This window comes from Trichoderma breve, chromosome 4, assembly GCF_028502605.1.
Source record: "Trichoderma breve strain T069 chromosome 4, whole genome shotgun sequence".
NCBI classification, from domain to species: Eukaryota; Fungi; Ascomycota; class Sordariomycetes; order Hypocreales; family Hypocreaceae; genus Trichoderma; species Trichoderma breve.
This window is the reverse complement of record NC_079235.1, coordinates 1,949,132-1,970,609: the sequence shown is the minus strand read 5'-3', so window position 1 is coordinate 1,970,609 and position 21,478 is coordinate 1,949,132. Positions and strand designations below refer to the sequence as shown.

At 51.4% G+C, this 21,478-nt stretch overlaps 7 protein-coding genes across 7 annotated transcripts; 4 read left to right on the top strand and 3 right to left on the bottom strand.

Moving 5' to 3' along the window:
- Positions 1-2,526: 2,526 nt before the first annotated feature.
- On the bottom strand, positions 2,527-3,513 carry T069G_06869 (uncharacterized protein; the record flags this gene model as incomplete). Its single annotated transcript, XM_056174079.1, has 1 exon — positions 2,527-3,513. One exon carries the CDS (start codon positions 3,511-3,513, stop codon positions 2,527-2,529), a length of 987 nt encoding a protein of 328 aa, XP_056027658.1.
- Positions 3,514-4,689: 1,176 nt separating this feature from the next.
- On the top strand, positions 4,690-5,865 carry T069G_06868 (homoserine dehydrogenase domain-containing protein; the record flags this gene model as incomplete). Its single annotated transcript, XM_056174078.1, has 2 exons — positions 4,690-4,726; positions 4,805-5,865. 2 exons carry the CDS (start codon positions 4,690-4,692, stop codon positions 5,863-5,865), a joined length of 1,098 nt encoding a protein of 365 aa, XP_056027657.1.
- A 77-nt stretch (positions 5,866-5,942) lies between these two features.
- Positions 5,943-6,310, bottom strand: T069G_06867 (uncharacterized protein; the record flags this gene model as incomplete). The annotated part of the gene is made up of 2 exons (XM_056174077.1): positions 5,943-6,158; positions 6,218-6,310. 2 exons carry the CDS (start codon positions 6,308-6,310, stop codon positions 5,943-5,945), a joined length of 309 nt encoding a protein of 102 aa, XP_056027656.1.
- A 753-nt stretch (positions 6,311-7,063) lies between these two features.
- T069G_06866 (putative methyltransferase domain-containing protein) lies at positions 7,064-7,857 on the top strand (the record flags this gene model as incomplete). The annotated part of the gene is made up of 3 exons (XM_056174076.1): positions 7,064-7,074; positions 7,126-7,310; positions 7,373-7,857. The coding sequence occupies 3 exons, from the start codon at positions 7,064-7,066 to the stop codon at positions 7,855-7,857; spliced, it is 681 nt and encodes a 226-aa protein (XP_056027655.1).
- Positions 7,858-8,373: 516 nt separating this feature from the next.
- T069G_06865 (PXA domain-containing protein) lies at positions 8,374-12,102 on the top strand (the record flags this gene model as incomplete). The annotated part of the gene is made up of 2 exons (XM_056174075.1): positions 8,374-11,966; positions 12,042-12,102. The coding sequence occupies 2 exons, from the start codon at positions 8,374-8,376 to the stop codon at positions 12,100-12,102; spliced, it is 3,654 nt and encodes a 1,217-aa protein (XP_056027654.1).
- A 1,251-nt stretch (positions 12,103-13,353) lies between these two features.
- On the top strand, positions 13,354-14,752 carry T069G_06864 (cell differentiation family, rcd1-like domain-containing protein; the record flags this gene model as incomplete). The annotated part of the gene is made up of 4 exons (XM_056174074.1): positions 13,354-13,819; positions 13,899-14,054; positions 14,127-14,502; positions 14,572-14,752. The coding sequence occupies 4 exons, from the start codon at positions 13,354-13,356 to the stop codon at positions 14,750-14,752; spliced, it is 1,179 nt and encodes a 392-aa protein (XP_056027653.1).
- Positions 14,753-19,334: 4,582 nt separating this feature from the next.
- T069G_06863 (uncharacterized protein) lies at positions 19,335-21,018 on the bottom strand (the record flags this gene model as incomplete). The annotated part of the gene is made up of 2 exons (XM_056174073.1): positions 19,335-20,074; positions 20,964-21,018. 2 exons carry the CDS (start codon positions 21,016-21,018, stop codon positions 19,335-19,337), a joined length of 795 nt encoding a protein of 264 aa, XP_056027652.1.
- Between the last annotated feature and the right edge of the window lie 460 nt (positions 21,019-21,478).

The window sequence follows — 21,478 nt, the reverse complement described above, 5'->3', positions numbered from 1 at the left end:
AGACAAAGTCCTGCTGGGGATTCTCGACGGGGTTCAGGGAGAGGTGCTCGGATGGTGCCGGCAGGGCGGAAGCTGAGTTGGGAAGCCATGTTGACTGGGAATCCGTGGTGAAGACTGGGAAGTCTTGAGCTGAAATGTTGGCGGTGAGGAAGGAACTCGTGCTGATGCTATTCAAAGCAGTGCTGAAGTTCAGATCGACCGAATGGTGAACTGAACGAGAAGGTTGAGTGGGGAGAATGTTGTTTATGTCCTGGGACTGAATTTTGACGGAAGGGGGAGAAACGCTCGGGGAGAGGTTTGTTTAGATCATCTTGAAGGCAGCCTGAGGCTTCTAACGCTTGTGTATTGTATGTGATGTGAATGCTTGGGGGTGGAGGAGAAAGGAAAAGAAAAAAAAGACCAGAAAAAAATGTGGCCGTGGCGGTTATGTATTTCTCAGGCAGCAACTCTGGTAGCGGGCACACCAGCGGGTACGTACCCGGGCGGCACGGGCTGTGGTACAAGGCGAGGGCATTGGGGGCTTGTGCAGCCCTAACATGCACGGCGCCAGGCTGCCTGCCAGGCTGTTAGGCACCCGCTGAGCGGACCACTGGCAGCCAAGTACAGGCACGTCGCAGGCGCTGTCTCAATTGGCAGGCGCCCTTGCCAGAAGGCGTGGCCCCGCCGGTGACTCACACTTTTGACACCAGGCCGCTTCTGGACTGGCCGGAACAGCGCCAGCCCCAGTTGGTGGCACCGCGCCTTTTGAGTCTTCCCCAGCCGATCCAAGTTGATTGCAGCGAGAGCCTCACAGTGAGGGGCCGTACTGTGCAATCCAACGCCTCATCCTTCACGATGCAGCTGCCGGCATTTGCTGGGACTGAACTGCGTACTCATAGTCATTGGAGTCATATTAATTGATTCAGATTGGTTTCAATTGTAAGCGTCAATTTCACATGCGACACTTGATATCGATTCTCTTGAAGCAGAAAGCGGACAAAGTAAAGAAGCAAAGAAAACAAGAAAAAAGTGGTCTTTGTTCGTCAAGTGTCTGTGCTAAAATCGTTTCAATGCTTTTTGGTGTTTTGGGTGGATTAGCAATCTTTCATGCCGTCTCTCGCTAGTTCTTTAGTTCCAAAGCCAAGCGCGAATCCTACTCGAATTTCCCCATACAGGACGAGGCCTTGCCGGGTACACGGTGCTGCGATGCCAGCGCAGTGAGATATATACTGTCCATATGCTTAACAATGCCTGCACCAGACAGACGGATCTCAGCGGGATTCGCTTCCCGTGATAACACGTAAACCACAATAGTTTCAGCTTCAACGCGCGTAACCCGTCTCGTATTACTATTGGATCTATGTATACCTATTTTGCATATTACGAATTCTGCTATTAATACCAAGATCGGACAGCAATTTCACATCGACATGGGGAAAGCCCGTCTGAATGCCCAGCGCTGAGGCGCAGACTCATGTCTCATCTTACTCTTTGGATCTGGACAAGCACAGTAAGATTAACTTACCCGCTTGAGGAGGTCTCAAAAAGTAAGCAGAATACCAAAAAAACCACGCTCGCCTGCCATTCGGGGGAAACGCAACGCAGCACGAGGCCACAGTGAAAACCTGCTTTCGCGGTGCAACCCCCGGACGAGGAAGAGGAAATCCGCTGGTCGCCAAATGCAGCCCTTCGGAGGCCGAGAGCCACATGCCCTGCAGCCTCGCGCATTGAATGGCCCAGAGCGCACGCAATCTGTGACGACGACACATTACGGAATACACGCCTATCAAAGGGGGACGAAAGCCGTCACATGGAGAACTAGAACTGCCCGCAAAAGGCCTCGTTTGAAATTACTCCGTATGGATTGTCTCGTCCGCCAACTGTGTGGCCGGAATGCTCTTTGTTCCTGGTTGTCTCTGTTATACGACACAAATACGACCAGACGCCTCACATTCCCTAGCGCTTCCTCCCTGCTTTGGACTAGAATAGACTTGCATGCTACACGTAGTTTTCAAGTCCTTGGTTTTCTGCCCTTCTTGTTTCTCGTCGTCGCCGGCACCATGAAGGCCTTCCATTGGCTCTCTTTTGCAGTCCGGACTCCCATCCAACTCCGCCCCGACCAATCAGCGAAGTGAGCGCCATGGCTAAACGGGACGAGGGAAATATATTCAAACCAGAAAGAACAAGAAGAAAAAGTGAAAGAGAAAAAAAGCCTCCTTGCCGCTACCAGCCCGCGATGGAGTCTGACCCGTGTGGCTGAAGCGATGGCGCGCTGCTTTCAACACTATCGTCTCGGGCTACAAGTTTCTGGTTGGCGGTGCCTGGGCTGGCGCTGGGCAAGCGGTTGGACTTTTTGGACACACCAAATCCGTGTGTGGCGCCGCTCAATCAAATCACAATACAGAGCACGCTTCGACTGTAATAACAAGTGCCCCGGATCAGATGCAACCAGGTGTTAGTCCTACTGCTAGTACTGCATAGCACTGCTACCATTGAAACCAGGTGTCCTCTGTCCTTGGTCACGTAGGACCGACTTCCTCCCGTCTCTTACAGCCCGTCCAGGAAGCTGTCGGCCTGCCGCTTCGCCCGCCTCTCCCCCATATCCTTTCGGCGCTGTTCGATTTCGCGCCGTCGTGCAGCCCGCTGTTCCTCGCGCTGCTTACGCTGCTCCTCGGTCTTGAGCCTCTCCTCCTCCAGCGACTGCATCTCCTTCGTCCGCGTCTCCTCGTCCTTGCTGAACTTGTAGAAGCCAACGCCCTTGGTGCGGATCTCATTGTCGGCATCGTAGTGCTTCATCTCGGGCGGCGTAGCGCTCCTATCCCGCCTGCTTGCCAGCTCCGCCATCTTGTCCGGATCATCCGGCGCAAACGCCATTGCTTGAATCGCGTCGCCGTAGATGAGGTTGCTGGGAGCACTAGGCCGGGCTGACATGCGCTCCAGTTCCTCGGCGCCCAGCAGCCCTCGCCGTATGCGACGTTCCATCTTTTCCTTGTCGGCTCGCGTGCCTCGCCGTGTACGACCAAACTCGTCTTCATACTCCACCATCTCCTCGCCGCCGCTGCCATTCGCATCCTCATCCGAGCTGGTTTCGTAGTCGTCGTGGCCTTCCACTGTTTCAGCCCATTTGCGGTCAAAGTCCACCAGCGGCGCCGCCTCGTTCTCTTTGGGCACGTAGTCTCCGCGCTTCATGGCGGCATAGAGCCGTGCCTTGCTCTCCATCTTTCGCTTTGCGCGCTCGAGTTCCTGCGTCTCCTCCTCTGTCCCAGCCACTTCTTTAAGTACCAGCTTTTCTGATTTGGCATCTCGCTCCTTACTGCTGGATGTCGTCTTTTTTGATTTGCTGGAACCACGGAAGATGTCGTCCTTTGACTGTTTCGGCCTTGCGCGTCCAGGCCCCGTTGATGTTGATGCCTGAGGGGTGGCATTGGATATAAGTGATGTGAGCTGGGCAGTAAAATCTAGTGATGACGATAACGCCTCTCGTTTTGTTCGCTTTTGCGGCCTTTGGCCGTAGAGATTCGGATCCTGAGGCATTGTGTGATTTCTCTGGCGTAGATGCGATATTCTTTGTCCGCGGCTCTTGTATGTGCACTGACAAAGGCCGTATTTAATCCCTAGAAATAAAGGATCCTTCTTCGAGTAGAGTGCCAGATAGGGTGGCTTATACCGTGGAGGCCACAATGGGTGATTAGATTTCCAGATATTGATCAATGAAGCCCAGAAAATGATCTTATCGCCGCCACGCTACCGGGAAGCTGAACGTCACTGATTAAAGTTGACGGGTCTTGGTGACTAAGCGTCTTTGTTGATGACCGTTCGGGTTTCTCGCACAAACAAAACATCTCGATCAAGGCATGATGATAACAAGGGTTTTCTTAATAACACCATAAAAGGGTAACGAAGCGTAAATATAGACTCTTCACCTCCTGCCGCCATGATAAGAGATAGAATATCGACTCAGCTGCCAGTGTCTCTGCCTTTTTAATTAGCTGCAGTGTTTAAGGCCCAGTTCGCATGTGGCTCCATGGCATGCATCTCATCCTTCTAAGACGCTCAATACATTTTAACCACCATGTTGTTCCGATGATGCAATCTCCATCTCTACAATAGCCTCACTTCTTGAAACTCTTTGAATTGAATGGCATTTCGCCAAATTCAAGATCCGGGGAGTTGGTGTAGGGGTATCACGTTTGCTTTGCATTTGTTCAGTCTGAGTGCAAGTCTGTAAAAGGTCAGGGGTTCAAATCCCTTATTCTCCAGTCTTTTTGCTCCTTTGAATGCAAGGCATCATTCATATCTATTCATTTCTTCTCGCATAGTATAGAGAAATGATTATTGCGATGCTTCCCACTAAGGGCGTATAGAAACAATCTAGGGCACCAGCATATCATTATTGATGATTAAGTAACGCCAACCTTGGCAAAAGAGATGGTGTGGTAGCATACCGTGATGGGAAGGTAAACACGAAAAGAGACTATGAATAACCTAGACACATTATATAGATTTTTTTACTCATCGATACGCATATCATACCTCATATAGCACAGGAAACTTCGTTTATCAAACAGTGGTACAGGTTAAGCCGACCCAAGTTTTAGAGCTGTTAGCTGCAACCCCACTAATTCCATCACCCCGCTATCGGAACGAAACCCATCATCTTCCATCCAAGCTACCTGTATTTTCGCAGCATCCGTTCACCCACAAGACAAAATGGCTGCGGTTAATCAGGTTTACATCGCCATCATTGGTACATACTCCCGGGAGCGTTGATTCACTCAGCGTGCTAGTTATCAATGGACTAAACTAACTTATGATTATACATTAGGCGCCGGTGGTGTCGGCAAATGCTTCCTCTCTCAGCTGCAAGCGCTCGCTGCTCGCAGGCCGTCTCCCAAGCTGAGCCTCTGCTACATCTCGACAAGTCGCAAGGCCCTATACAATGTCGATTACTCCCCCGTGAGCCTTGATGGCGTCACCGAAAGCCTCGCTGCATCCACACAGGCCCCTCCTCCCCTGCCGCAAGTGATTGACTATCTGGCTTCCGCCCCCGCCAAGGTGATCTTGGTCGACAACACGAGCTCTCAGGATGTCGCCGACGCTTACCCACTGGCCCTGAGCCGGGGTCTTAGCATCGTGACACCTAACAAGAAGGCCTTTTCTGGCTCATACAAGCTCTGGCAGGATATCTTCACGGCATCCGCAACCTCTGGTGCCAAGATCTACCACGAGTCTTCGGTTGGCGCTGGTCTGCCAGTCATCTCCACGCTGAAGGATCTGGTCGATACTGGAGACAAGGTGACCAAAATCGAAGGCGTTTTCAGCGGCACCATGTCGTTCCTCTTCAATTCATTTGCACCGACCGAGGGTCAGGGCGGCAAGTGGTCTGAGGAGGTGAAGAAAGCAAAGGCACTTGGCTATACCGAGCCGGATCCGAGAGACGACCTCAATGGCCTTGATGTCGCCCGCAAGTTGACTATTTTGGCCCGCTTGGCAGGCCTGCCTGTCGAATCGCCCACATCTTTCCCTGTCCAGAGCCTCATTCCCAAGGAATTGGAGGCTTGTTCGAGCGGAGATGAATTTCTCGACAAGCTGCCTGCCTTTGATCAGCAGATGGAAGACACCAAAGCTGCCGCCGAGAAGGCTGGAAAAGTTGTTCGATTTGTTGGTAGCATTGACGTGGCCACCCAGCAGGTCAAGGTCGGACTGGAGCAATTTGATCGCTCACACCCCATTGCCTCTCTCAAGGGCAGTGACAACATCATCAGCTTCTATACTGAGAGATATGGCAGCAATCCCCTGATTATCCAGGGCGCGGGTGCCGGCGGAGACGTGACGGCCATGGGCGTGACAGGAGATCTCATCAAGGTGCTTTCGCAAATCGCTTAGAACCATATCCAAGATATCTATGTGACATATATGTATCTGATAATAAAAAAAGACCAATTGTTATAAGCCATGGTCGCTTATCGTCGTCTCGCTCGCTGATCGCCATGTTCGGAACCGATTGTTGTTGTTGCTGCGACTGTTGATGCCGCGACTATTGCTGCTGCCGAACCGGCTGCGGCTGCGGCGGGGGTCCGTTCATCTGGGGCTTGGGTAAACGTTCTCCAGATCCATAAGAGAATATCGAAAACGACGGCAAGGAGGGAAGGAACAATAAAAAACAAGCCCAGGGCCAACTATGCATGGAAGTCAGATACGAGAGATGAGAAAAGGAGGCGTCTAGAAGAGTACTCACGCTAATCCATGATATGGCACTGACGAGAAAAGCTGAGCCGGGGAACGACAGAAATGCCAGCGCACCAGAGACATCCCAGAGCAGCACAGCCATGGCGCAGAATTATGGAAGAAGGCGTCGCGATGATGGAAAAGAAAGGGAAGCGTTCATTGCCCAGCGAGCACAATGAAGAAGCAAAGAGATGCCCAGGAGCTGTCTCAGCTAAGGTATTTTTTTAGGCTGGCTCGCAGCAGTCCAGTCGCGATGTCCAGGGGTCGAGCCGTTATTTTGCGACGCTGCAAGTACTCGGTACTTTATGGGCTGTCTTCCAGGAGCTCCGGTCTCACCACCCAGATCTCGCCACTTCAGACCGCTTTACCTTAGAGTTCCAAACCAGTGAGCTGACATTGGTAGGTAGTCGACTATGCATTCATATTTGGCTGACATGTGAAGTTGTATGTTCTCTCGGGATGATTCAAGTGCCGTACGTTGTAGTCACCGGTACCTGGCTGGGCTGAAGCTGTCAATGTGGGCCGAGTGCAACTAAACCCAATGTAGCTTTGTGCCGTAAAATGCATGCACTCACTGTGCCAGACCGCTTTCCTGTTTCGCCTCCACCAAACTTTCCTTGGTTGCCAGCCAAAGTCAGATATTGAATCTCATCAATAAAATTTCCGTCTGCTGTCCCTCAAAGCTCAACACACGAATTGCTACCAAAGTTCTTGGATTAGAACAATGGGCAATCAAACAAACAAGAAAGAAAGGCGAGATAGGTTTAGAGAAAGAAGAGGCCAAGATGGCGTCGTGTTGCTACCCCGGAAAAAGCTTTATCGGCAGAGAGCTCATGCAAACCCTTTCTCAGACCACATGTTAGAGTAGTAAGTGTGCTTCTATGAGATCTTCTTGATCTTTTACTAACTTGTTTGCAGCCCAATTTCACCTGAGCATATGGATTGGTCGTCCTATTACCCTTCTTATGTGGATGAAGAAGCGCCGCGGGATGAGTCCAAGCCTCCGCGAATGAAGCAAGATGTTGAGATTGTCGACATCGGATGTGGGTTTGGAGGTCTCCTTGTTGGTCTCGCTCCTGTTTTCCCAGACAAGCTCATTCTTGGTGAGTGCTTCCTCGTCTCTTCTTCATTCGGCCAAGGGGATTGATGATTAACATGTTTCTAGGTCTGGAGATCCGTACTACAGTAACGCAGTTTGTACAGGAAAAGATATGGGCACTGCGCGCGCAAAGCTCTGAAAAACTCTACCAGAATGCGGCCTGCATCCGCGCAAACACCATGAAGTTCTTGCCCAACTTCTTCAAGAAGAGCCAGCTGAGCAAAATATTCATCTGCTTCCCTGATCCACACTTCAAAACGAAAAAGCACAAGGCCCGGATTGTTTCAACAACACTCAATTCCGAATACGCTTACGCCCTACGGCCTGGCGGCATTGTCTATACCATCACCGATGTCGAGGCATTGCACGAGTGGATGGTGGAGCATCTTGACGCCCATCCATCCTTTGAGCGGGTGAGCAAAGAAGAGGAGGAAAACGATGAGTGCGTCAAGATTATGTTGAACGAGACGGAGGAGGGCAAGAAGGTGGAACGAAACAAGGGACATAAATTTGTAGCCCTATTCCGCCGCATGGAAGACCCCCCTTGGTAATTGCACGATGTTGGAGCATGATAGATGAAAGAATGAATACCCTTTTAAGCCCGTTTATTGGCGTGGAGGATGGAATATGCAGAATGGGAAATGACAGTCGTGAATATTATTCGTAGAAGCTATCGCTTGCGTGATGCATCTCTGTTGGGCTGTATCCCATACCATGGCGCCTGCAGTGTTATAGGTAATGTACAAATGCTATCCCATTCACGAATCAGATGGAAATGGCATATCAGGTGAAAGTCGGCTCATGTGCAGCGGCATCATGCGTTCATATCCATCTTTCCCACGGCCTGTAAGCTGTGCATAGAGAGAGATCCATGGATGCTGTACAATGGCTGTGAAATGGAGTGCTTGCAGGCCGCTACGTAATGGTGGGCCTGCCGCTAATCGATAACGGTGGGCTTGCAACCACACCTGTTTATAGCGTCGCAATCGCGAAGCTCCCACCCCATATATGCCACTACGATACCCTCGCTCACCGTGTCTTTCAACAATGATGCTTAGGAGGCGACGATGGCCCTGAAGCGTAGAGATGTAGCCCTTGCTGGAGTGGCCTACTTCATTGCGTGGGGCTATGCCGTGAGCTGGTTCTCTGCGCTGCGCTGGGTCGGATATGCCTTCGTGGGCGGTATCGTCATCAGCTTCCTCTCGCTTATCGCGGCTCTCGTTTTAACCACACAGCACCCTCGTGGCGATCGACCGGCACGGCCGGCCAGGGTTTCGTTTCTGAGCTCCCAGAGATGGCGCACCGAAGCGGAAGCATTGCGGCAACGGCAAACTTACCACAAGGAGCCCCTCGATCCCAGCTTCCCCCAGGCATCTCAAGCTCTGGATGAGGTCCTGGACCTGATCTTCCGCGACTTTGTACGCTCGTGGTATTCCCACATCAGTCAGAACCCAACATTTGAACACGAGGTGGATAGGGTAATTCGACAGGCACTGTTGAGCCTCGTGAGCTCGCTCCGTAACAAAGACCTTGCTGATCTCGTCACGAGCCGTTTTGTGCCCATTTTGACGGCCCATTTCCATGACTTTTACGAAGCCGAGAAATCAGTGCGAGGGAGGAAACTGAACCGATCCGTGACAGAGTCTGAAGAGCTTGATCTTGCGATTGCGTCCAAGTTTAGAGATGGCCGGCTACACCCAGCTGCTTCGTTGTCCTTTCCGGACACCAAAATGGTCCAGCAAGATTACTTACGGTCATTGGTGGAGCGGCTCCTGTCCAAGATCCTTCCCAAGAAGATGCTTTCTAGCCGGGCCGTCTCTATCATAGTGCGAGAGATTGTGGGCTGTGCCGTCTTGTTTCCCGTCGTTCAACTGCTGAGCGACCCTGACATGTGGAATCAGCTGATCGAGAACCTTGGTCGCTCAATGCTTCAAGATAGATCTACTGTTCGCAAGCTCAGGGCAGCACTGGACCAGCACGCTTCTCCTACGCCAAGATCCAACAAGCTAGCCATGGCACCACGGTTGGCGCCTGGGGACAACGAGCGCAAGTTTGAAAAGTTCATTAGAGCCATCCGCAGGGTCAATAACCTATCTGACGCACGTCGATTCCGCAGCGAAGTTGCCAGTCAGCTCAAGCGCGATTCTCTGCAGGAGAATCAAGACCCAGTCTACCTTCGTCGACTGGAAATGGGAAAGCGGCTACTCGATGAGAGAGTACATCACTTGGCTGCGGGTGGAAATCGTCATTCGCCTATGCCAGCTTCCTCGGCGCCGCCCGTTTCCACTTCGAAGCTTGAAAACGCCTCCCTCGTAGAGCTGTTGCGAGATCCGGCAGGTTTATCATACTTTATGGAATACATGGACCGCCAGCGTTTGATGCCCTTGGTTCAGTTTTGGCTGGTCGTTGATGGCTTTCGTAACCCCCTGGAAGAGGATGGCCAAGACGATGAGCTCCCCTCTACATTACCCATGTGGACAGACTCGGATCGTCTAGACTTGCTTCAGATTCACCAAGCATATTTGTCCAAGCCGGAGCTCAACGTGCCGGAAGTTGCCAAGAAGGCTGTCAAGGAGTTTCTCCAAGCTGGTGTATCTGCTACACCAGCTGAATACTACAAGGCTAGGAGAGCTATTTTGAGGGCTCAAAGCGGAGTTCTGGAAACAATGCGCTCTCAATACTTTGAAGGATTCAAGAAATCAGACCTGTACTACAAATGCCTCGCATCGCAGGAGATGTCGCGCGCTACCATGTCACCGCCGCCCCCCACGCATCAGGCTCCTTCGGTGGCAAGCAGGACTCAATCATATCAATCCAAGCCCAAGCCCGCGCCACGGTTTGCTCCATTGGCCGCTGGACCCTCTAGACGACTCTCTGGATCAATTTCGGATCTAAGATCAGTGAATAACAATGGCAATGGCTCAGATCCGCTGACTTCCTCACGAAGGTCTCTTGATGACGATCGATCTGTGAATCCTCTTTTCGACGATGATGACGTGGATAATTATGGAATGATGGATTCAGTGCAGAGCTTGGACCAAGCTCTGTCGAGGCAGCAGACACCTGACAAACAAGTTGTCCAAGCCGTGGAGCAAGCATTAACAAATATTTTGGAAGATGACAGGCCACAGACCGCCGAGGATCTACGGGCCTCTTTGTTCGATACTGAAGACAACGTGTCGAGCTTGTTTGGTAATGATAACGAGTCTAATCGAGGTTCGTTTGACGCCGGCAAACCTCTGATGATGGCAAAAGAGGCTGGTAAGCCCACTCTGTCGTCGTTGGGCCTTGTCAGCGCCGCCTCTCGAATCGGTGTGTTCGTGGACGATGACCTTTTTGGGGACGAGGACAAGTATCTTCCAGGCGAAAAGGACGACGAAGATGAAGAGGCTCAATCTGATGAGGAGGATGAAATTCACGAAGCCGCCCCAGGTGATCTCGGGCTGGCAGAAGCCATCACGGCATTGACAAATGACATTGATCGCTTGGTGGCACAGGACGCGGTTATAGAATCGCTAACAAAGAAGGCCGAGCTCACAAACAATGCAGCAGAGCTGCGAATTCTGAAAAAGTCCAGGACGAGTCTTCAGAGGGAGATTAGGCGCAAGGAGTTGCAGCGGCAGCAATACGTGATACAAGAAAGCGATAACAGCCTCTACGGAAGATCGGAAATCAGGATCAAATCCATTCAAGTGGGGCGAGAAGATGACGGCCGAGAGTTTGCCTTGTATGTCATTGAAGTCCAGAGGAACGCGGGCGAACAGATGCCAGCGTCATCCTGGGCGGTGATGAGAAGATATAGCGAGTTCCACGAGCTGCACCAGAAGCTCCGCTCGATGTATCCTTCAGTACGGAATCTCGATTTCCCCCGGCGCCGCGTGGTGATGAAGTTCCAAAGCGATTTCCTTCGTAAAAGACGTACAGCGCTAGAGAAGTACCTGCGTGAGCTCTTGCTTCTACCCGAGGTGTGCCGCAGCCGCGAGCTGCGAGCGTTTCTATCGCAGAGTGCCATAGCGCAAGGCGAGGACCCGATGAGTCGGGAGAACAAGAAGGACATGATGACCCGCTTGTACGACTCGGTCGCCGACGGCATGGAAGACATTCTAGGCAACATCCCAGTACTAGATCAGATATCGGTCGCGGGGCAAAACCTCATTGCTGCGGCGACCAATCAGCTCAACACAATGCCGCTCAACGTCAGCGAAGAAACGTTTCCCGCGGCGGAAGCGGAGGCAGAACTCGATGCCTTTGAGAACAAGGAGCTGGAGCCATTCATCAAGCCCATTTGCGACATATTCCTCGAAGTCTTTGAGCTCAACAAGGGAAACAATTGGCTGCGGGGAAGGGCGGTCGTGGTTGTGTTACAACAGCTACTTGGTGGGACCATTGAAAAGAGGGTTCGAGAAAACATCAAGATGGCGGTACAGGAGGATTCGCTGGTGCGATATGTGGCCATGTTACGAAACGCACTCTGGCCAGACGGCGAGTTCGCTCGAGATCGAAAGCCGCGTACCACGGCGGAGAAGAAGAAGACGCGGACCGAGGCCAGTCTAATGTTGGCGACTCTGGTGCCGGACCTTGCGGGGAACGTTGTAGGACGGGTCAATGCTCAGGCGGCAAGCCGACGCCTCTTTGCAACGTTTAACAACTCCAGACTCAAGTAAGACACTCTGGCCTTTATATCTCGGCTGTACTTGTTTATATGTGGATGTGTTGCTAACTTAAAAATGTGTAGTTCTCACCTAGTGTTTACGATACTTGATGAGATTGTTTCGGTCCTTTTTGATGAGGCCTGAAGTGTCGTCTGAGCATCCATGGCCTATGATGGGTTGGCATTTTAAATATTAACGAAGCATGGCGTGGGCGTTTTCCCGTTTGATTCAATCTTTGTATGCTCCTTGCCACCGCTTCCTTTTTTCTTATCTTCCTCTCTTGTTGGGCCCTGGTGCATCTTATGATGAATCACCGAGCTTACTGGGGGTTGATTGGTACAAAGCCTTATGATGAATGTTGTTAGTCGTTGTGATACGTGTGTCGATTTGTTTGGGGGCACATGCAAAAATGAGTTGGCTGTAATTATTGCAGGGTCAGATTATTGCCCGCCTTAGCAATAGAGAGTTTTTTGTACTTGGATGTCTTGATACCGCGCGAAGTCTATTGCGTTTTATGGGTGGTGTTGAGGCCCAACAAAGGCTATCGAGGAACCACTTTGTTAAAATAGAATTAGATACATATTATACTCTGATTTTAAGATAAGAAGTATCTATACTACTAGGTATATACGCCATAAAAGAGGACACGTCGATGCAATATACTTTCATGCCATCCCCCAACCTTGATAAATTGCAAGCCCCTCGATAGGCATGTACACAGGTACCGAGTTGTTGGGTCAGAGTCGCACCAACCTGTATATACACAACAGCATACGGGACGATGATCAATCTGGAATAAGATTTATGATGTAACTTGATGTTGGCCAATGAAAAGTAAAACCAACAGATCTGATTTGCGGTTACGTGTATACATGTATCCGTACATGAAGCGCCCTTATTCAGCCTGTGAAGAGCCTCAGGTACCGGAGCTTGATTAATCCCGATCCGTGTGGGCTTCGCACTTCCTGGGCGGTGGGGGTTTGGCCTCGTTGCTTGAACCGTCAGCCATTTACAACCATCTGCCAGCAAAGCTGCATCGAAAACCACACGAACCTCTATCTCGCCTACTTTTCGATCTCCGACCTCTCGGCTCTCTGGTCGACAATCGTTGGACGCCATTTGCCAAAGGGGCATCGACTGCTGCCTGCTTTTCCCGCCAGAGCCTGGTGCCTCAGCCTTGCAATCCCGGCCTTTACCCGCGACCTGCCTCGACAACATCTCTCTCCCTTGACTCGCCTTGGAAACGGTGACGACGAATTCCTCGATCAGGATATCTCTCGCAATAGATAAATATCCCCCGCTGTCGTCAAGGAGGCTGTTTATCTATCCAATCTTGCACCTGAATAATTCCTCCTGCCACTGTTGGTCCCTTACGGAGCCCCCGAAACCGCCAGGATGATGCCATCCGCGCACGTCTACGGCCACCACCAGTTTAATCCCCAGGCGGATTCGTCCTGGATGCACCAGCAGGCGGGCCATCACCAGCAACACGCCCACCAGGCTGCTGCCGCGGCTGCCGCTCAGCAACAGCAGCAAGCTCAGCAACAAGCTCAGCAACAGCAAGCCCAGCAGCAACAGCATCAGCAGCAACAGCAGGCCCAACAAGCCCAGCAGGCTCAGCAGCAGCAGCAGCAACCTCACTATGGACGCATGCCCGGTGGCCACGCCAACGTCAACAATAGCATTGCTGCCTCCCACGGGCAGGATGGCGGGCACGATAACATCTCGGAGGACAACCGGAGGACAATGGCATACATCGCGGACCTTTTGAGCGAGAATACCAGAGAAGCAGCCCTGTTGGAGCTCAGCAAGAAGAGAGAACAAGTGCCCGAGCTGGCGCTGATATTGTGGCACTCGTTCGGTATGGACTTTCTCTAATGCCCTCCTTGGGGACTAATATCTACTACATCTGGGGCGGTACTGACGGAGAATACACGCAGGCGTCATGACATCTCTTTTGCAAGAAATCATTTCCGTCTATACGCTTCTCAACCCTTCGCAGCTCACGGCAGCTGCATCAAACAGAGTGTGCAACGCGCTAGCTCTGCTCCAGTGCGTGGCATCTCACAACGATACACGAACCCTATTCCTCAACGGTAAGCGCAAATCTAAACTCCCCCTTACACATGGCGAACCAGGCTGCAGATTGACTGACTTCCTTCCGACAGCGCACATCCCTCTCTTCCTCTACCCTTTCCTAAACACGACGTCCAAATCGCGACCGTTTGAGTACCTCCGCCTGACAAGCCTAGGCGTCATCGGGGCCCTAGTTAAGAACGACTCATCCGAGGTCATCAACTTCCTCCTTACGACCGAAATCATCCCCCTCTGCCTTCGAATCATGGAGACGGGATCGGAGCTCAGCAAGACGGTTGCCATCTTCATTGTTCAGAAGATATTGCTAGATGACAACGGCCTCAATTACATCTGCGCCACCTACGAGCGTTTCTATGCTGTCGGCACTGTCCTGAGCAATATGGTTGCTCAGCTGGTCGAATCCCAGACTGCTCGCCTGCTTAAGCACGTGGTGAGATGCTTTCTTCGGTAAGGATCCCCAGGAAATGATTGCGTGACGCCCAAGGGGAAAGTTATTCTGACAAGAAGACGGCGCAGATTGAGTGACAATGCCAGAGCCCGTGAAGCTCTCCGCCAATGCCTCCCAGAGCCCCTGCGGGATGCCACCTTTTCGTCTGTCCTCCGTGACGATGCGGCCACTAAGAGATGCCTTGCTCAACTTCTGATTAATCTCTCCGACAATGTTGTGGACCCTAATTCTGCCGTATCTGCCCTTTAGACGAAGATGAAAATAAAAGAGAAAACGAAAAAAGGAGAAGAAGATGAAAGAAAAAAGATGAAGAAACCAGACAAGATACGCAGAATTAGTGGGCACCATGATTTGCATTCACGGGAGAGATTTACGGGAGTTTAGACGAATGGTTTTCACGACATTACGGACGGCAAAAGAACCAGTTGACCCAAAAAAGTAATCTGCATTATTGATACCCGCAGCTGCTCGACACATCTCACCGCAGCATATTTCTTCCCATCTTCTTCCGAGGCGCTCGACGTTGTCCTTTGCCTCTGCATGCTACGAAGAATGCGGGAGCCCTACTCTAAAAGGCCTGGGCAAATCCCGGGTCTTGAATGTACCATTTTCCTCAAAGCCAAGGTGAGGTGGCTCACGTACGCACTGTGATTAGTGCCCGACTTTTACTTTTCTTTTCTCCTCGCGATATTTTTGCTATATTTTTTTTTATTGTACCCTTTCTCGCTTCTCTCTATGCGTTTCATATGGAGGGGGAAAAATCACGTATATTAGCGGGAAAAGGTTTGCATATTCTAGGGGCTTGCAGCACATGAGTCTTCTTGGACCGCGGAGAAGTGCTTGGCAGGAAGGATTCTAGGCGGCAGCAGACAAGGGCTCTGTATTGATCTGTTGATTGCTGGCACGGTTATATGGATTCGCGCTGTGTTGCTCTTGGACGGCGAGAGATGACTCGCCCTGGAAGGCGTCAAGGTCAAAGGCGTTGGTTAGCAAAGGGGGCGAAGGGGTGGGATAAGTGAGGTTTTTTGACATGGCAAAAAAAGAGAAAAAAGGTGAGCGGGAGTTGGGGAGACTTGATAGGAAATGGAGTACGATGGGAGTAGATAGGTTTGTGTGTACGAGTGTCTGTATGTATGGGTAGGGGAATGTAACTGTATGGTTTCTCGCAGCCTTGTGTGCTTTCTTGGGTCTCGATATGCATTGTTACTGCTTTTTGCTGATTCTGTCTACAGATGATCTGACGGACAGGCTCTTTTGGGAACAACCATGTTTGGATTCGAGCACGTTACGGTACGCAGATGAACGATTGGCGCCAGGTTATTGGCAGGGGATGACAGGCTCATCACTTTATCTCGCGTCCGGAGGCAAAGTAAGATTCTACATGCCCCATCTCCCCCTCATCCCACGCTTATTTCCAGCAAACCGGCATTCATAGCATTTGATGCCATTTTCCCTCGTATTCATTTTTCTTTTCTTTTCCATTCAAGACTATGGCGATAAACCTTTTTGCCTCTTTTTCTCCTCCTCCTTTCGTCCAGGTCTGCCGTGTTTGTGCTTTCTTAGACGTTCCCCCTTTTGTCTCCTGTGCCGTGCCGGCAAGAGTCCGAGAACTTCCCCCAAGATATGACACAGACGCGATGTGATACGATGGGACCGGGTATATATGTTGGGAAAAAAGGGTGGACGATTTAGCGGGCCGCGGGTGAGGATGCCGGGACTTTTCTGCCTTGTACGGGCTGTTTGTTTTGGGCTTGGGTGAGGGAGGGGAGGGGAAGGGATAAAACCCTCGCGCCTCTTGTGTGTGATGTGTATTACTCCTCGGGGAGAGACGGGTGAGGCGGGTAGAAGGGGCAAGGGGGGGGAGAAGACGGGTGAGGAGGGGGAGGGGAGTGAGCCGTCCGGCGTCTGTGTGTTGAGGATATCAAGGCCAAGGTTGAGTGAGGTTCGAGGCCACTGGAGTGGGTATGGTACGGACGGTATCAGGAGGCTCATGGCTACAGACGGCATCTATCCGGATCTCGTCGACGAGGGGGCGTGTAAGATGCCTAGATAGGCAAGTTTTGTCGAAAGAGAGGGGGTGGCGAGAGGCTAAAAAGAAGGACGATGGAGATATAAGTTGAACAAAAGAGGCAGAAAGCATGTCGTCGAAAGTTGGAAGTGGAGAGAAATACAAGCAAAGAGACGATTTTCGGGAGTGAGTGAAGAAGGGGGGCAAGTCTGGGCCGCAGAGGGGTGTAAGGCGAAGATTCACGGAGGGAGCCCGGTGAGGGGAGGGTGTGTTCACCTTGTTTTGGCCGTTACGGTTAGGTTAGGGGGGGGGGTTAACTTGGAACCAAAAGCTGTCCATTTGTATTTAGTGGTTATTTTTTATTTCGAGTTTTGGAACTGGGGCTTTTTGATCGTCTTGCATTATTTTAGTTTCTGTGACCGGTTTTTGATAGACGTTTAACATACGAGTCTCGATATGCCGAAGGGTGGTTCGAGCAATGAGTCCGGTTAAGTGGAGTCTTTTGATTCTGGTTGGTTGGATTTTTTAGACACTGGTTTCTTTCCCAAGTGGGCAATCTTGATTACCGGCCCCCAGGTCTTTTTGACGAGAGGCAAAAGACTTGACAAAAAGATGAGGAATAAAGTATCACGGTGAAGTAGAGTTAGAGTAGCACAGGTTCGGAATTTCGGGATTATGGCTAAGTGGAAAAAAGAAGCGAGTCGTGGCATGTTATTATCCGTTCTTTTACACTTTGACAAATACTAGATGGGTATCGAGAGAGTCCCGTGTATACGATCCTTTGATGGAGATGCGATGTGGGAATAAAAAGCAGAAGAAAAAAGGAGATGGAGGGGAGTGTGTGTTAGAGTGAGTACATCGCATGTCGTGCCGCAGAGCATCGCGTATCGTAGCGTATTGTATGGAGACCCCCAAAGTATTTGCATTTCTTCATCTTGTTCTTCCCTTTCACGGCTGCTTCTTCCCACCCCGTATTCTTGGCCTCCTGCTTTTTGGAATCAAGTTTGCAGCATTTGCCGCTGTTGGCCTTGGCTGTATGTACCACGCGTTCATCTCTTTTTGCCACCAGGGGGGAGGGGGGGCCGCGCGTATAAGCACGGAATTCTTTTGGTCAATTTTGAGGCTATCTACTAATCTATCCGGGCGCTCATCTCATGCAGATGTGCCCACGGACAAGTATGCATCTGGCCAATTCCCAAGACCAGACCAAGAGTATGTAACCATAGATGCTACCTGTACTAACCTAAACCCAACCGCTTCGGTGCAGAACGAACCGAAAATAAGATAAAATAACAAAGACGCCCGAAAATGGAATTTCAGCATCTATTTACGGAGTGCAAAAAGGCCAGAGTGGCGTGTCCCTGAGCCCAAAACTTGCTGCTGCGCTCTCAGAGCTCGGCAATTGCCACAACAAGATACTGATACGGAAGCATTTCGCGCCTAGCAGATGCCAAATAAAACAGGATACGAGAGTGGTGACCCCATCCGTAACTCCGTAATAGACAGAGATTGTTTCGGGGCTCCGCGCTCCGTTTCCCGGCCCCCAAAAAGAAGGGCATCGCCTAGGCGAAAATAAGCGTCCAGTGTACTGCAATACGGCCGCAAAAGGGACGACGATCCTCATGATGTGCGCGCCTAACTCAACCTGTTGATTTTCCGCGCCGCAGGAATAAATGAATAACCTCTGCGGCTCTCGGGAAAATTATCTATGCGGGATCCGGAAATTATTCAAGGGTAGATAGACATAAAGAGAGGGCAAGAAAGGAAGAAGGATGAGCAATATCCGAAAGCAGAAAGAAGATGCGCCGGCAGATGAAGGATGTTGGATTAGCTAATGATGGTATAATATATGATACTTTTTTGGAATACATGTACTTTTGACACATGACACACGGAGGATGCTACATACAGTACAATTGGGTTGGGTTTTACTCCAAGGTAGCATCGCATCGACATCTCGTGCCGCAATCGCTTCGGGTTCCGTAGTTTCGCGCCCTTAGTATTCAGGTACGCAAGAAACGCACAAGCCAGCCTCTCCGCGGAAACGAAACTATACCCGGACCAACCATTATCAAAATATTCCATCCTTTTGCAAAGATCCCCCAATCTCCTACCTAGCCTCAGGTGCTATTCGGGCCGCCAACCTGCGCCCGCGCACATACGCACTACAAGAAAAAGAGAAAGTAAGAGAAAGAGAAAGCACATGCTGCACCGTCGAATTTGAAATTGGTCCCTTTTTCGTGGATCCGGCAAATCGCTAGGAGAGATGCGGCGGGCGTGGCTAGCGTCATGATCAGAGCAGGCATCTTGGCCCTCGGGCGGAGATGAGACGAGATACAGTACTCACTCACTCTTACATCGACTAGCTCAGGGCCGTATTCCAACGTACGGATACGCAGTGCAGCGCAGCGTAGCCAAATTATGGGCGTAGGCAGGGCATCAAATCAAAGGATCACTAGCGAGCTCGATCCTTCGAGCACCAGGTTGTCGACGAGGGGTCGTCATTGGCATGCTCGTTCTTGCTGTCTCATCATCCTGCATGCCCAGCATCCATCTCATGACGAAACAGCCAACGTCTATCTACCTCTCTCAATTGCCGGCCGGCGAGCTAGCAACCGCGCGCCAAGTCGTAAACTTCCGACTGCACTGGGAAGCATACACACAAACACAATTACACATGCAGCGCCAAGTACAGCAGATGGCGAGGGTTTATACGAAGTCTTGCACAGCGTCTCTTGAGCTCTAACAAAACACTGTGGAGGGGAGGGAGAGGGGCAATTCAACAGCTTCACTTTTTTTTATTTATCATCTGCTCTCAATCATCTATGGAGACTGGTACTTGTATCCATATTGCTCCTTCGCGGCATCGACAAGTTTCTTATCCTCGGCCACCTTGGCAGCTTGCTCCTCGCTCAGGCCCTGTCTCGGGTCATAAAACGGAGCCGAAGTAAGAGAGAAGCCCCTCTGCACCGCAGGCCGGTCCCAGAGCCGGAGCAGCCACGCCTTGACGTTGGGGAACTGGTCGTACGAGGTGCTGGTAAAGGACAGGCCGTTGACCCAGCCTACCAAGGCAATGTCGGCGATGCTGTACTTGCCGCGACCAGGGCCAACGACGTAATCGCGATCGGCCAGGCGGGTGTTGAGAATACCATAGAGACGCTCCGTCTCTCCCACGTAGCGCTGCATGGCATATGGAATCTTTTCCTTGGTGAAGCGCACAAAGTGGTTGGCTTGGCCCTGCATGGGACCAACACCACCGTGCTGCCAGCCAATCCACGCTTCGGAACGTGTGTAGTCGTCCGAATCGACTGGGAATGAGAAGAGGTGCTTGGTATCATAACGACGCGCCAAGTATCCAAGAATGGCGTTGCCCTCGAACACGGCCAGGTCGTTGTTGTCATGGTCCACAATGGCGGGGATACGGCCATTGGGGTTGATGGCCGTGAACCATGGTTCCTTTTGGACGTTTTGCGAGATATTGACGCCCTGGAAGGTGTACTCGAGCCCGTATGCCTCCTTGAGCTCCTCCAGCAGGATGTTAGCCTTGTGGCCGTTGGGGGTGCCTGTTGTTTTCCCTGGTCAGTGACTAATGATCCTCGAAGAAGGGGGGTGCTTGATTTGCACGCGAGCAAGGAGGGCCGGGGGATCTTCTATTTCCCCGGGACTATTGAATTATTTTTCCCGGTGAACAAGCATGTATCACTGCCATCATTGGGGCGGAAGCGACGGGAACTCGATGAAAAGCGTCCTGGCCTAGCAGGAACTTTTTGAATCCTCCTCGTGGCGAGACAAGGTTATGGCTGGCAAAGAGCCATGTGACGCCGTTTGACCACTCGGCCGGGACCCGTGGCGAGATGATGGGAGTCTGAGACGAAGGAATGGCCCTTGCCATGGCACTGGGCAAAGCTGGGTTGCTGGGATGCTGGGAGAAGAGATGCCGGCTTGATTTGCTTTGCATATCTGCCAGGACTCTACTTCTAGACTCCCATCCTTGGTCGCTGCTGCGGCACTGATGGGCGCTTACTTGGCCACATCATGAAGATCACCGCGCGGCATCCCTCCTTCTAGTACGTCATCCAAGCTGTCTCTGGGCCGTGCTTGTCCTTCCTTGTCCCTGCAGTCGCCGGCATTCTCGTCTATACGGGTATTCAGGGTATTCAAAGACCCCGAGCGCAATGCAGGCACCGGGGGCTGGAGTCATGGCCAAGGGGTAGAGCAGGGCAGTAGTTTGCGATCACCTTGGATCGCTGATAAGGATGACAAAAAGGAAGACGAGGGCACAAAACATGGTGATACAGGCGGTAGATGCAAATGTAGATGGCTGTGCAGTGCGCTATGTATAGGTGGATGTGGTGTATATGATGTGCAGATGCGCAGATGCAGCGAGTAAGAATAAGAAGAACAAGGCAGCACAAAAGCGGCTGCTAGTGCGGGACCTGCTTGCTTGCTTACCCCAGGTCAAGAGCTCGATGCCCTTTGTGGCAATGAGGCCAGTTGGACGCGCCATTGCAACGGATTGATGCTGATGCTGATGCTGATGCAATGCTGTAGCGAATAGAAGAGCTTGCGGCTGCTGTCGTAAGCAGGACGAGGCGAGGCTGAAGAAAGAGCTGAAGACGAAGAGGAAGAGGAAGAAGGGAGAGAGAAGCTGTCTTGCCGTCGTCATTGAGGAGAACAATGAGGAGCGAGGCCTTGTATCAATTAAGTACTAACGCGGGACAGCTTCCCTCCTTCAGCCCTTTTTTACCCCTCCATACCTGTAGGAACTTGCCTTGGAGAATCGCGGAGAATTCCGCATTTACCTGTAGATACCCAGCAGCAAGCAAGCTCTGCCCTATCATCTAAGGTATTCGGACCTACGTAATGCTGGTGCTGTTTTGTGCTGGTGCTGGGCTTGGATTTGTAATGGTGGAGGGGCACGCAGGAGGAGATTACACATCAAGCACATCAGATAAACCGCCAGCGTT